The sequence below is a fragment of the Arvicola amphibius genome, chromosome 6 (genome assembly GCF_903992535.2).
Source record: "Arvicola amphibius chromosome 6, mArvAmp1.2, whole genome shotgun sequence".
In the NCBI taxonomy this organism is placed as follows: domain Eukaryota; kingdom Metazoa; phylum Chordata; class Mammalia; order Rodentia; family Cricetidae; genus Arvicola; species Arvicola amphibius.
The window spans coordinates 154,967,141-154,982,399 of NC_052052.2; the positions used below are offsets into that span (position 1 = coordinate 154,967,141).

At 45.1% G+C, this 15,259-nt stretch overlaps 1 protein-coding gene across 5 annotated transcripts in view; it reads left to right on the forward strand.

The window, feature by feature from the left end:
* Positions 1–15,259, forward strand: part of Ntrk2 (neurotrophic receptor tyrosine kinase 2) — a 322,706-nt gene that overhangs the window by 44,060 nt on the left and 263,387 nt on the right. For all 5 annotated transcript variants that reach the window (XM_038333524.1, XM_038333525.1, XM_038333526.1 and 2 more), the window contains exons 6-8: positions 8,895–9,031; positions 10,040–10,172; positions 11,030–11,335. In XM_038333524.1, coding sequence (XP_038189452.1) covers positions 8,895–9,031; positions 10,040–10,172; positions 11,030–11,335 — 576 coding nt within the window. The remainder of the gene's footprint in view (positions 1–8,894; positions 9,032–10,039; positions 10,173–11,029; positions 11,336–15,259) is intronic.

Sequence of the window (15,259 nt, forward strand, 5' to 3'; positions counted from 1 at the left end):
GAGAGTAGGGTGATGGCGCCCTTTAGCCTCGGTGTGTTGGGATTTGTCTGTCATTACATCTAGCAGCACTTGTTTTATGAGATTGGGTGCCCCGTGTTCAGTGTGTTTGGCATTTGGAATTGCAATATGCTCTTCATGGGCTAATTGTTCCCCAAGTCAGTACGTGCTGACCTTTGTATCTTATGACTGGTTCTGATTTGAGTCTCATTTGTCACATATCAGAACAGTGACAGGTGCTTGTTTTTTAGAGCAGTTTGTTTGGAATTCCTTTCCCAGCCTTTCACCCTAAAGTTGACCCCAGTTTTGATGAAGGCATACACTCTTGGAGGCAACAAGTAAATGGGTCATTTTTCAGTTGGGTCTGCTGGACTGTGTCTTTTGATTGTGGTAATTGACACAATTGATATTTATAGTCATTGAAAGGTATATATTGAATCCTGTCATTTTTTAATAGTGTTTGGAGTTTTGTATTTCTCCTCTGTGTAACTGCCTTTCATGTGGTTTGTTCTTTCCTGTAACTTGTTGAGAATATTTACTGTACTCTTCAGCCCAGAGGAGTCTGTAACCTGTCTTCTCTAGGGCTGACTAAGAGGTCATTAGTTCCTTTAGTTTGTTTTTATCAAGGATATTTTTCTCCTTCAGTTATGAGAGATTGTTTTGCTAGGTATGTTAATCTGGGTTAGCAACCATTAGGTTCTGAGATTGAAAATATATTGTGTGAAATTTTCAAGATTTATAAAACCTTAAAACCCACCAGACTTTAAGGTTTCTGCTGAGAATGTTTTGTTCAGGTGAGCCTGCCTTTATATGTGACATGGTATTCCTCTCTTGCTGCTTTCTGTATACTTTATTTGTTCTACAAATTTAGTATTTTAACTATAAATTTCTGATCATTTCTATTGGTTCTCCTGAGCTAGGGTTGGCGATTCTTTCAATAGATTTGTCTTTTATGTTTCTATACTAGGTTTTGGTTCCTTTTTTCTTCCTTCCTCCCTCCCTCCCTCCCTCCCTCCCCTTTTCCCTCTTTTTGTTTCTTCCTTCTTCCTCCCTCCCTCCCTTTTTCCCTTTCTCTGTTCCTTCCTTCCTTCCTTCCTTCCTTCCTTCCTCCCTCCCTTCCTCCCTCCCTCCCTCCCTCCCTTCTTCCCTCCCTTGCTTCTTTCCTTCCTTTTCTTTTAAAATTCAACACACCATCCTTTTTTTTTTTTTTCCATGTCAAGGAGAGGACTAAGTCACAATAGAGTTGGGGTGTCATTCTTCACTGTGGAATTGGTACTTAGGGCCAGCAACTCATCTGTTTCTCCTGAGTATCAGTCACTGTCCTGGGTCAACTTTGATCCCCTGCTTGGACCTGCAGCTTCTCGTGGGAGCTGTGGGACTCCCTATCCCTGTGGGGTTTGCTTGAGGACATATTAGACTTCCTCCCTGAGTCCCCAGCTTCCATCACTGTGTTGCAGAATTCCCTGCATGCTCACGGACCTGATCCCAGGTCAGATCCAGCCCCACCACAGTTTCCACTGCTCCTGTGTATCTGTGACCTTACCAAGTGTCAGCTTAGGTCTCCTCTGTGGGTCTGCAAGTTACACTTGGCATGACAGAGGACAGTTTATGGGAGTCAGTTGTCTCCTGCCAGAAGGAATCTAAAGACTGAACTCAGGTCATCAGGAAAGTACCTTACTCTACTGAGCCATCTTGGCTATCCCAAATCACCTTATTCTTAGAATGGAATGTGTGTGATGTTTGAGAGGGGTCCTTTACAAGAGGATTGACATTTTTCTTTTCCTCTGTTGGATTGGGAGGGCGGGGGTGTCTAGTGTGGCAGTCAACACCTTCAACCCTGTATCCAGGGCACGAGGCTCACTCTTAGTGTTACCCTAAGTTTCCAGAGACGTGTCTGTCCTTATCACATGGAAGAGGGTCTCATTTCTTCTCTCCCTGTGTCTTTGTACCGATGAGTCCAGCCAGGGACAGGGGTAAGAGTTTAGCACCATTACTATTATGGGTCAAATGCCCCACAGGTCCTGACCTGCAATGAATGACCATACATTTATTCACGCTGTGACATAGATTGTGGTCTGTTTCTCTGAACAACCCCTTCGAGCTTCAGAAAAATGATCAGTTGTGAGTTGGCAGGTGAGTTCGTGCAATTCTACATTGACTGGGTAAGGGATGCAGTGGACCAGGTTTCTGAAGGACTGAGGTGGATCCTACAAATGGATCCTAACGCTGGTGAGTGGTGCAGATTCATCTTTTGGGGAGCAGGATGAAGGAAGGTCCTCTCTATGCTGCTCAAGCTGGCTTCTTACTCACAGCCATCCTCCTGCCTCAGCCTCCCGAGTTCTAGAGTGACAAATGTGAACCACCAGCACTAGTTTCTTTTAGTGTTTCAAATACAGTCATTTTAAATGCTCTCTGTTCAATTTCTGCACACCTCATCAGTCTTTTTCACATAGAATCTTTTCAATAATTTCTTCTGGCTAACTGGGACTGGCACTTCAAATTTTAATACTACTATTGTGACTTAGTATTATCTGGAAGGAGGCTTCTTCAGAAAGTGTCGACAGCAACAGCAATGGTCCATTCTAGGCGAATGGTAAACTTAGGAAAGGCAATAATTCTCTGGGTTGTATCAGAACAGCCCCTCAGATGAGCTTGCTAGCAGCCAGTTACCGCAAGAATGATGACCCTGTAGTGGATGTAAAGGCTGTTTGCTTGCTGTTGAGGAGCAGGGTGGATACTGTTGAAAACACCCTTGGCAGCCCCCTGGATAGAAATCACACCTGCCTTTGGCGTCTTTGTTCCCAAAATGACTGTTTCCGTGTTCAGTTTCCCCAAACTTAGCATAAGGACTCCTTAAAACCTCACCCACACGATAAGGACGCATGGTGGTGAAGGTCAGCAGAGGTCACACGTGCCTGGAAGAGCCCCAGATTGAATTGATGTTGATGATTTTATTGCTATGACTTACGTTTAGCTTCGGCTACAGTTTGTAGTGGCTCGCCTCTGCTTCATGCACAGCAGGACACATCTTTTGCTCACTGGAAACTGGGAAGCTCAGTTTGTGATGGTTCTACACGGTCAGCATCCGTAGTCAAAAGGGAAGGCTGTCCTGATACTCTGCGTGGACCAGAGATAAGGAAAGCGCCCTCAGAGGCTTGATCTCTGTCTTCCCCCAAACACTTCTGCTTCTGCATCTTATTTTGTTTGCTTTTGCTTTATTAGGGCTTTTTGAAAATGAAGCAAAGCCCTCAGGGGGTGGGCGCTTTTCTACATTCCTCTTAGGCTGTCAAAGGAAGCTGCTGGAGTTCCTGTTTCTGAGTTATCTGGCAGTTGTCACTTCTGTACCACAACTCACAAAAGCTTAGATGTGTCACTTTCAGTTTGAGCTTAGGAAGATTTATTTTTAATTTTCTGTCATTTTTTGCATCATACTGTAAGCACTTACATCTAAACAGATCAATCTTATTATGCTGATTCCATTCATGTATTTCTTTCTTTCTATCTATCTATCTATCTATCTATCTATCTATCTATCTATCTATCTATCTATCTATCTATCTTTCTTTCTTTCTATCTATCTATCTATCTATCTATCTATCTATCTATCTATCTATCTAGATCTCTCTCTCTCTCTCTCTCTCTCTCTCTCACACACACACATATTTGTTGTTACTGTTTGGTATCAAACTAGAAAGTATGCCCCAAAGATAAAGGAAGGTTCAGACTGTTTTTCCCCCCCAAAGTAGGATTCTATGGGTTCTTTCTGCCCAGAGAGAAGGGGGTGGGGAGGGGCAGCTGGAGAGATGACTCAATGATTAAGAGGACCAGTCGCTCTTCCAGGGGCCCCACGCTTGATTACACACACACACACACACACACACACACACACACACACACACACGGTAGTTCACAACCATTTGCAGGGGATCTGACGCCCTCTTCCGGCCTCCTTGGGCACTGCATGTTCACGATGCACAGACACACACTCAGGCAAATCACTCATAAACATAAAGTAAATGGATACAATTTTTAAAAAAGAGGAGAAAGGAAAAGATAAAATGTAGACAAAATCCTAACTTACTTGGTAATTTTATACCCATGAATGTTAACCCAACAACCAATGAACAGAGCTCAGAGCTGCTGAACAAATTGACAAGGCCACCATCATGTCTTCATGGTTTATAGTGATTTTCTCATTTATCAGAGAGGTGCAATCCATATATTTTGGGCCAGTGATTGAGGACCCTACAGCTTCCATTCAGATCATAAGAGTCTTGTGCCTATCACGGGGTGGAGCAAAGCCTGGCAGATCTAAGGGGGCGGCCGGTCATGTGCTGGTGAAAGTCATGGGCAGAGATGGGGCCAGCTGGGGCTGACAAGCAGCCTTGCTGAGCTCTGCTTTCCTTGCCAGGAAATGCAAATACTAATGTCTTCTTGGATATTTGGGGTGACTGAAGAGAGAACATGTGGGGACACTGAAGATGGGGTCCAGTACATTTTAAGAATCTAGTAGACAATAACTGTCCCTGTTGTTTACATCGTCAAAATGAGTAAGCAGCTTTCAAAGTATTTGTCATCTGGATTTAAACATTTTAAACTGGATTTAAATATTTTACATCATGTCACATTGCTTCAAAGAAAGTACCAAAACCACAGTTGAAACAGTCTTGTCCTTAAGTTGGCTGGGGTTTGACGGAGCATGGTGGTTACATGCTTTGCTGTGTTTTAGAGGAGGACTTTTGAGGGCTGTCATGTGATGCTACACACACCATCAGTTTTCTGAAGCTCCTGCTTCCTCCTTTGCCTCTTTTAGCCCCACATTCGTCTCTGCTCATGCCCCCACCCCTCCCACACATGCTTGGGCGTCTTTGGGAGTTAAATTTCCCCAGAACACACTATGTGGAAATTTTGGTAGAAGAGATTCAGGCCCCTGCTGAGTTTAAGAATAACAGTTGTAGAAGGGAGTGAAAGCCGAGTGAACAATTTGTCTGACACCCACTGTCTAAGCCGTTTCTACTCAAACTGTGGTCTGTGGGGGGTGAGGAGAATGTTAGAGACCCAAGCCCTCTGAGTCCAAGCCATACCCGGAAAGAAGCTGCATTTCTGATAAGGTTCCTAGTTTTTGACAAGCTATCTTTCTGTCCAGCTTATGAGGCAGGTGACCACTTCTTTCCTGAACAAATCAGGTCGAAGGTGTCTACATGGGGTATCTGTGTACGGGGGATCTGGTGGTTTCTCATCTTCAGTGAGGTTCTCCTCGCAGAGGGGAGATGGCTTGGTGTTTGCAATTGGGTCTGTCTCAGTGTGCAAGCAGGGCTATCCCAGTGTGCTGGCAGGTCTATCCAGTGTGCTAGCAGGTCTATCCAGTGTGCTAGCAGGTCTATCCAGTGTGCTAGCAGGTCTATCCCAGTGTGCTAGCAGGGCTATCCAGTGTTCTAGCAGGGCTATCCAGTGTGCTAGCAGGTCTATCCAGTGTGCTAGCAGGTCTATCCACTGTGCTAGCAGGTCTATCCAGTGTGCTGGCAGGTCTACCCCAGTGTGCTAGCAGGTCTATCCACTGTGCTAGCAGGTCTATCCACTGTGCTAGCAGGTCTATCCAGTGTGCTAGCAGGTCTATCTACTGTGCTAGCAGCTTTTGGAAGCATTGTGGGTTTCGCTATGTGCTGTGCTTATTTCAAATCTTATTAAGCCTGAAAGTGGTGCCTGGCAAGTGGTTTATCCCGCTTTGGCGATCCATGCTTCCCAATTCATTTCTATTGTGCTAATTAAGCCTCAAGTGATATTTGAAGTACAGATTGTTTTTTCCATGATTGGGTCTCGGCCAGCACATCAATGCTGGAGACAGGTGCTCACCCATTTGCAGGGGACTTTACATTTGAAAGATGTAAGCTTGGCCAATTTTGCACAGATTCCTTTGGAAACTTATGACAGGGCAGACCGATTAGTTTATAATAAGGAGCTTCATTCTTCCTCCACAAAATAGGCAGAGAACTTTTTTCAAATGAATCACACCCTCAGATCATGGATATGACATAGTATATATGATCTGTACAAAGATGAATGAGTGTAACCCCGGAGGGCAATGTTCTGTAGTGTGTAGTGGGAAAGGCCCTTGATTTCAGGTCCAAGTCTCAGTCTACACTGGCTTGGGCAACTTTGACAGATGTGCTTTTTTTTTTTTTGTTTTTCTTGAGACAGGGTTTCCTCTGTGTTGCTTTGGAGCCTGTCCTGGAACTAGCTTTTATAAACCAGGCTGGCCTCGAACTCACAGAGATCCTCCTGCCTCTGCCTCCCGGGTGCTGGGATTAAAGGTGTGCACCACCACCACCCAGTGTGCTTGACTTTTATAATACTTACATTCATTAATTAAACAATGCAAAATTCCTGTCTTCAAGGTTGGGTATCAGGCTGCGATAACGCAGTAGAGGAGAACATTTCCTTTAACGAGCGCCCAGCAAATGTTACTCCTGCTGCTACTGTAAACCGACGTCCTCAGGGCCCTTAGCCGTCCACGCTGAGGCTCGAAAAGCAGGACTAAACCAGATTTTATCGGAATCATTGGGATTGTGACACAGCATATCCTACCAACGCCCGTTCTAACTCTTCTCTGTTCAGAGTATCTAAAACAACAGATACACTCATAAAGGGAAGGACACGTCCCAAAGCACTGGAATTGGGGTACCCAAAGGGATGTAATCTTTAAGCTCCTTAATTGGGATGAGGTTTTGGGAAGGGCTTATAGGGGTAACATCTTTAGGACAAGTTTGGCTCCCAGGGTCACCCTAGAGTCAGTAAAAGAGTTTGTAAACACAAGGAATCTGGACCCCAGGCAGCACCAGAAGGTCTTAGCTGGGAAGGCCAATGGATGTGTAGTAGCAATCAGAAGGTTGGTTACCAAGTAGTCCATGGAGGAAACCAAGGGAAAATGTGACTTGTGCATGAGTGTAGCTGACACCATGGCAGACAGTGGCTGAAAACCTGCTGGATATTCACAGTTAATATGCTCTTTGCTCTCTGTGGTCCAGGTGATGTGACCCTCTTTCCTCAAGAGAAAATTGGAGATTCGTTCTACAAAGAGAATGAAAGGTTTTGAGGAGCTCCAGGTAGATTTGAGGCTATGGCATTTATAGAAAACACGGTGGGCTTACATATTGATCTTTTTTATATTTATAGACTTTTCCCTTATTGAAGCAGTGCATTGGGACAGTGTCCAACAATCCTTCCATTGGGCTGAATAATCAGAATGGTCTCTTCCTCAAAATGATATGAAGATAACTGGGTAGATTCTATGGGTTTTAGTTAGTTCTGCGCTCCATAAGGTTTATATATCATAATAAAATTGAGGTCCCCAGTAGAGAGTGTGACTTTGCAGCATGTGGAAAGATTCGCAGACAGCGCTGTGCCGAGTCTGGAGTGGGCAGGTGGGCAAGGCTGGTGCACAGATGGAGTAGACTCTGGCCGTCTCCTGGCAGGAGAGCAGCAGGTAATTCTACAACCAAAGAACCAACAAATAGGCACGCGAGCATAATATTTAGTGGGGGTGGAGATCAATAGTAAAGAAGAAATGCAAATGGACGGACGGGTGCCCCTGGGGACAGGAATGAGGCCATCCGGGTGGGGCCATACTGCTCTCCACATCACAACTTGAGTGGTTTTAATAGCAACTTCTGTATGGTTATAGACTCCTTAAATGACAAGACTACACGTGAGACTCAAAATAAAGAAAATGTGTGTTTTTAAGACGTCAGCCAGACCACACCACTAACTTTAGTGGTGTTCTGCCTTGACCTGCTTCCTCATTCACACAGTTCGTATGAATAAGGCTTAATATCTAAGGCCTGTTTTTTTCTTTCCTGTACTTGCTCTTAACCATTGTTGTGTGTTTCCCTGCCTTGTGAAACTCGGGACAGCCTGGGCTTCTCTGAAACCATCAACAGATGTAACATTCCTTTCCATTGGGTACTATGGGAAAGGTGCATTCCAAGAAGGCCAGATTTTATTAGGGTGTCCTTTCTCGGTGTTCAGAACACCACGAGACACACTGTGCACAAATATTGTGTAGCGTGACTTCAATACTAAAGAACAGTGGCTTAGCCAGTGAGGGTTGCTTAGTAACGAAGAGTTTGTGTGTGGAACGTGGCATTGTGACTTAGTAGTGATTGTAGCTCCTTTCCTGACCTCAAAGTTGCTTCCTAGACAATGGCCCATCACAGTCCTGGAAGACTTGGCTGTCGGGGCGAGCATAGCCCCTCCAAATAGTTCTCACATAAAGCAGGGGGGCTGCTTTGATTGGCAGGACCAACACACTATTAGCCCTTCCAGCCTGGCTTTAGGCCAAGGGTACTGGGATTCTTGGTAGTGAAAGGGAGTGTGCACACCTGGAAGGAGGAATGCCTAAAAAGTGAAAGCTGCGGGAATTAGAACAAAAATCGTCGAGCCCTTGGAATATAAGGTGGAAAACCACACAACTGAAATGCTAAAAATAAGTGCAATGTTCACATTTCCCCTCACAACCCAAACTTGCATTATTTTTAAGGTTTTTAAAGTTTAAAATAAAGAATTTTTCATTGTGATAAGGATTCATATAATTTCTCATCGTTAGTATGAATGGGATGGTCAGTGTAATTCATAATAATTAGCTCTAACTTTGCTTGAAGGATTCTCACACGGTTATAGTTGGAGTTTAATCCTGGAAAAACGCTTTCCAACTCGTTCTCCTTGACAGTCCGATTCCCCCAAACTCTAGGTCTGATGGCAAGTTTCTAGACTTAAATGAGATCCTGAAAAACAAAACAATCCAAACAACAACAAAAAACGGGCTTCTGTGAACACACTGGTGTGTCTTGCCTTTTGATTCTGGCTGTAACTGCATTTCTGTGTGCTTTTCTCTCTCATAGGTCTACCGTCTGCACGTCTGGCTGCCCCTAACCTCACCGTGGAGGAAGGGAACTCTGTCACCCTTTCCTGCAGTGTGGCAGGTGACCCACTCCCCACGCTGTACTGGGATGTTGGGAATTTGGTTTCCAAACACATGGTAAGGCCCGTGTTTGGTTCTGTCTCGTGGTTGATGATGAGGAGTTCGTGTTGAGCATACCGATGTCCACTCTCTCAGACTCCTTTTTGTTGCTGTAGTAACGGGCCCAGACAACAGCAATGTAAAGGAGCAAGGGTTCATTGGGTAGCCAGTTCCAGGTTACAGTCCACCATAGCTGGGAAGTCACAGCCTCCGGAGCTTGAAGGAGCTGGTCATATTAAGTTCACAATTAAGAGCAGAGCACAGTGCATTAATGTATGCATCTATCAACTCATTACCTTTTTAATGAGTTCAGAATCAAAACAGTATGACCTGCATCACTCACATTTAGGGTGGCTGATCCCACTGTAATGAATCTGGTTAAGAAAATCGCTCACAGGCTCACCTAGCCCAGACAGTTCTTCACTGAGATGCCCTCCCGACACTGTCCAGTTGCTCATCTTTACCAGATGTCAAAACCACCCAATAGTTTTTGTTTTATGGCTCCACATGCAGACATTTAAAAGGAATTTTTGATATCATTTACTTTCTACTTTATCCTTAATTAGATAAGGCTAATTCAAGATTACAATTTAGTTATCTGTGCACATCGGATTGGAGGAGAGTCTTTAGATGTATTCTGTGCCATTCTGAGCAAGGAAGTGACAGTCTTGTGGTCTTTGCTTTTGGAGGAAGGTGGATACGAATTCAGAAATTCAGTCAAACTCAGACACTGAGCAATTGTGATCCAGAACAGGAGAATAACTTACTATTACTTGAGTCCAGAACCTGCGAGAGAGAGAGAGAGAGAGAGAGAGAGAGAGAGAATAAGTGTGTGTGTATGGTGTGTGTTTAACAGCGTGTTTAAGTGTATACATGTGTGTGTGGTGTGTGTGTGAGTGTGTGTTTGTATATGTGTATAAGTGTGTGTGTGTGTGTGTGTGTATGATACTCCATTTCAGGAATAAAAGTTGATACTTTGGGATCAATTTTAATCAAGATTTTTTTTGTCTGTTAATTTATTTGTAGAATGAGACGAGCTACACGCAGGGCTCCTTAAGGATCACGAACATTTCCTCTGATGACAGCGGGAAGCAAATCTCTTGTGTGGCAGAGAACCTGGTGGGAGAAGACCAAGATTCCGTGAACCTCACTGTGCATTGTACGTAGCGGGAGCAACGTGTATTGTCCATGGGTAGTGACTGTGTATTCCAGGCTTTTGTATGTGCTTAACTAAGAAATGCCAGCCCCTGGTTCTCGTCCTGAGCAGTCAGTTTAGAGAGACCGCCCACTCCTGCTCAATCCCTAAAGCATAAGGGTCTGTGTACATTTAAAGTCAGATGATTGCCAGGCCGTTTGTCAAGCTTAAATTAGACCTCGGACATGTCAGGAATTAAAACATGGACATTTAGAATCTGGTAAAATTGGACCACACTATAATTCAGCACATCTGAAGTGTGTCTGCTATTCAACAGCCACAGTGGTTTTAAGGTTCTCATGCTTCATGCTGTCGAGTCAATGGCAATAGTAACAGTCACTGTGTGGGTTCATCTGATCTAGTTTAGGGTGTGTTCCATGGAATCTGGGAGTCAGGATTTCCCAAGCCATTTTCAAATTTAGTAATTTTTATAGCTATTTTAATTACTTAAGAAAGAACTCCTAATGAAAAAAGTGTCTCTCATTATTAATGATGAATTTAGATAATATTAAGATGCGTGTGTGTGTGTGTGTGTGTGTGTGTGTGTGTGTATGAGCAAAGCCAACGTGGACATCAATGAACACTTCTTATCACAGAGACTCACTGTGTTGTGTGAGTCATGAGCAGGGCAAGCTGCTCTCTGAAGCTCTGGTAGGGAGCTAACCTGGTCGGATGATACAAAATGACTGACCCAGAGTTGCTGATTGTGGGTTTCCTTAAATTAAATGACGGTTAAATAAAAGCCCTTCTTAATGACCCAGAGCACAGCGGGGAGGAGTCTGAGCTTTCCGGTGCTACTCACTCCTTCTTTCTTTGCATAGTTGCACCAACCATCACATTCCTCGAGTCTCCAACCTCAGACCACCACTGGTGCATCCCGTTCACTGTGAGAGGCAACCCCAAGCCCACGCTCCAGTGGTTCTATAACGGGGCAATACTGAACGAATCCAAGTACATCTGCACTAAAATCCATGTGACCAACCACACGGAGTACCACGGCTGCCTCCAACTCGACAATCCCACTCATATGAATAACGGAGACTACACTCTGATGGCCAAGAACGAGTATGGGAAGGACGAGAGACAGATTTCCGCTCACTTCATGGGCCGACCTGGAATTGATTACGGTGAGTACCTGGAGGTTTTACCCCTGGGGAGGGGGTGAGCGGCACAGTAGTTACTGAGTGTGAAAGGCATCAGCCTGGCTTTAATGTAGCTTTGGTGACACCGGGGATCTGCTCTCCATGGCAAGTGCGGAGAGAAGACAGCTAGGAACTGGAAACCTTGTTGAGATGTTGTCTCTTAAAGACCATCAGCCTAAAGTGTTCACAGGATGAAGTTGTGTCAAGGAAGGCGACTAGTGTGACCCCCAGAAGGCAGGGAATGCGCCAGTCTTAGCAGTGATCAGATCCACACGGGATTACTGAGGGAGAGCATTGATAAACCATGAGATTATTCTTAACACCGTCTCTATTTTTGCTGAGATCTCCCATCAACAGTGCTGAGTCCCACGGAAAACCAGGAGCAGAGTAACTTGTCACTCATAAAATAGTCAAGAGTTATTTTTGACCCTCAAATCCATTTGGGGTCAGAATCCCGCCTTCTTATTTATGGGTTAGAAACTAATACCAGACCCTTGCTTACCCGGCTGTGGTGAGCAATCCTTCTATCAGGGGAGAAGGCTCTGCCCCAGCAAACTTCCGTCAGGAACACAGTGATGGTGTGGCAGAGGTCACACCATTGCCACTCCAGCTGCCGCCCTTCAGAAGAGTGTCTCGTCCCCTCTGGCTTGTTGCTCAGGTGATTGCTCATTGTGGGGCTACCCTGCTTTGTCATGTTGAGACCTGTGTGTTAGAGCTCTTCTCTACAGCAGCGGTGAGTTAGTCTAAGTCACGCCAGTGACGTGGCAGAGCAAAGGGGAAAGAGAACCGTGGATATGTGAAGCAACAGCTGTTTGACAGCTTTTACCTGTGGGGTTTGTAAGGGAGCGTTGTGGGCACAGGTGATCCCTGCAAGGCTGCCTTCGTTCCTGCAAAGGGAATTTGTCTGACAATAAGCAAGAGTGCAATCATCCTCCTTGCGAGAGAACCTCCTATTTCCTTGGTATTTTCTCAGCATCTTCTAAACATGACAGGGTCCGTGAGCATGCTGGGAATGCAATGTGAGTTATGTCAGTTTTACCAACAGCAGCGCTCAGAAGCGACACCTAGACAGCCCTGGCTGTTGTAGTCATGCCCATTAAATCTCCCTCTTAGCTGAGAGTTTAGCTGCTTGCCTGTGTTTGCTGTAGTAAATCTCTAGATGGGCGAGCTTCTTTCTTCCTGCGTCCTTGTGGGAGCAAGAGCTTCAGAACAAAGCCAGACACTCCATCTTGGGACTGCGGATTTTTGTTTGTTCTTTAGTAAAAAATTTTTATTAGTGAGTAATTTTAGGTTTATGGAAAAGTTGTAGACAGTCAGAGAGTTTCTGGAAACTTCTGCCCAGGCTTCTCAGCGTTGACATCTTCTGTGACTGTGGTCCATCTGTCACGTGAAGAACAGGGCACTGGGGTGGTATAATTCCCTGAACTTTAGGCTGTATTTGGATTTTGCTGTCAACAGCCTTTTGGAGCTCTTTGGGGGTGAAAGTTGATTCACGTGAAGGCCCTGAGTTTGAAAAGTCTGAGAAGCAGGTCTGTGTCCCTTTGAAAGTCACACACTGAGGGGCTGGTTTTAGATGGGTTTTGTTGTGTTTTCCTTTGAACGTTCCTCTGTGAAGCTAATATTTGACTGAACTAGATTTCTCTCATCCATGTGGCCTCTTTTTAATGTGTCAGTTGTTAGTTTTGCCTTTTGACTTTATCATAAATTGGGGCAGGGTGTTTCTCAGTTAGTTACTTAAGAAAACATTTATTTATAAAAAGTAAAAATTCAACTAAATTTATATTATGCGTTATTTGTGTGTGTGTGTGTACGTGTGTGTGTACGTGTGTGTAAGTCAAAGAACAGCTCATAGGAGTCAGTTCTTTTTTCCACTACTTGGGTCCTAGGGACGGACTTAGGTCATCAGGCTTGACAGCAGGTACCTGGGCCCAAAATTAAACTAAATTTTGTAAAGTTGTTCTTCCTCCTCCTTGTTCCTGGGACTTACTCATTTTTATTTTGTCTTCAAAATAAAACTATGGGGCAGCAGGGATGGTTCAGGAAGGCAAGTGTACTTGCTGCAGAAGTGGGACGACCTGGGTTGAAATACCCAGCATTCGTGTCAGAGCTGGACATGGCCTCTTGTGATTGTAACCCCAATGCCGGGGAGCAGAGACAGGTAGATCCTGAGAGCTCCTTGGCCAAGCCACCTAACTAAAAAGGGGATCTTCAGCTCAGTAAAGGACCCTGTCTCAAGACGTAAGGTGGAGAGCAGCAGAGGGAGACACCTGGAGCCCCTTCCAGCGCCTTTGTGCATTCATATGAGGACCCCAGAGATACAAATACCGAGCATGCACATGGCTGGGCACACACAGTATGGAAGGAAAGGCAAGCAAACTGTTAATATCTGCTTGGAGAAAAGAGTGATTTACTGTTGTCTTTAACTGTTTATTCAAAGGCCAGCAATCAAGGAATAATAAATGAAAGGGAAAATTATGGAGACTTGGTCTTGGGTGACAGTCGATATAGAGGGCCCTCGTGGGCCATAAACCAATGTGACTAATTAGAGATTGACCTCAGTCGGCTGTGGGATGGAGTCTGGCTGGATATTTATGAGATTCGCGGTCGTAGCATTCAGATAACAACCGTCCTTAGAATCGATTCCTTTCTTTTCCAACCACCTTAAAATTAAAGAAACAAATAGAAAGAGAGAGAGAGAAGAAATATAACCACCATATCCCTGGCGGTGCATTCCACATTAAGGACAGCCGAAGGTCAAGTCTGACTCCATTCCTTCAGCATGTCTGCGGTCATCAGGGAGTGATTTGTGATGCCTAGCTCTCACGAACCTTGTGGTGAGAATTAATCTGATTTCACTGATGGCATTTTTGGTGATTATGAAGGAAGGAAAGGAATAAAGTCCAAATCACAGCGTGGATGAGCAGCCCTGGCTCAGTGTGGTGTCGGCTGCGTTAACATACAAAGCCGGAAGAGTGAGCATGGCAATTCTGGTGTCCCTGAGGGCTGGGTCCCTCTGTCTTCTCAGTTTTCTAGTGGACGGTCACTCTGCTTAGGGATTTGTTTTAGGAGACAGAGAAAGAAGAATACAGCAAGAAATCAAAACATAGATAAAACAAAAATTCTCTACACCAAAACTGCCAAGTTTGAAGCAGACAGACAGCCTGGGCCTGGGCTGAGATTTTAGCCAGTGTTTCAGGGTAGTGGAAACATGGCCTGGGGCCAGACCTTGTGCTTTTGCTTTGGAGGAGGGGGCGGGGCTAGAGGAGCAGCTAGGCTGCTGAGGCTCAGGGTGCCATGTGTAAGATCTGAGGGTGTGAGGTTGGCACTAGAGAGACTCAGCACAGCAAGGTCTTTGGACCGTAGCATCTGTCTATAGGGACCCACCCAGGACAATATGTGGAGTGACAGGTGCCATCTGGTCTTTAGGTGTCCACAAGACCCAGTGCCTTCTGCAAGCATTAGCTACTGGAAACCTAGCCTAGTTCATGGAAGAGAGAAGGAACTTTTGCTAGGTGACAGGCATTGCAGTTGGCCGTCTTGGGCCCTGCCTTTAAGAGGTGAGCCCGGTGTTGGCTGGTGTGTCCCGTGTTCAAAGTGGAAGACGCAGCTTCCAGCTACTGAATGAAACGGAGAGAGCTGCAGGGTTTGTCTCACACACTGAGGAAGTTGAGGAAGTTGTGCTAATTTTATCTTTGGTTTTCATTGTCCCTTCCAGGAGCAGCTTCCAGGAGCAGGTGTCTTGTCTTTGGTTCCCTGCATGGTGGCCTTGCTAGGTCTTAGAGTCAGCGGGGAACTTTCAAGCGGTATTTTTGCCTTCTTTCAGTTTGGTGTGTGTCCCTGAGCCTGAACCTTAGTTGTCAGTGGTTCTCAGGTTAGCCTTTGGCACTTTCTTTTTTAAGATATCCAGGC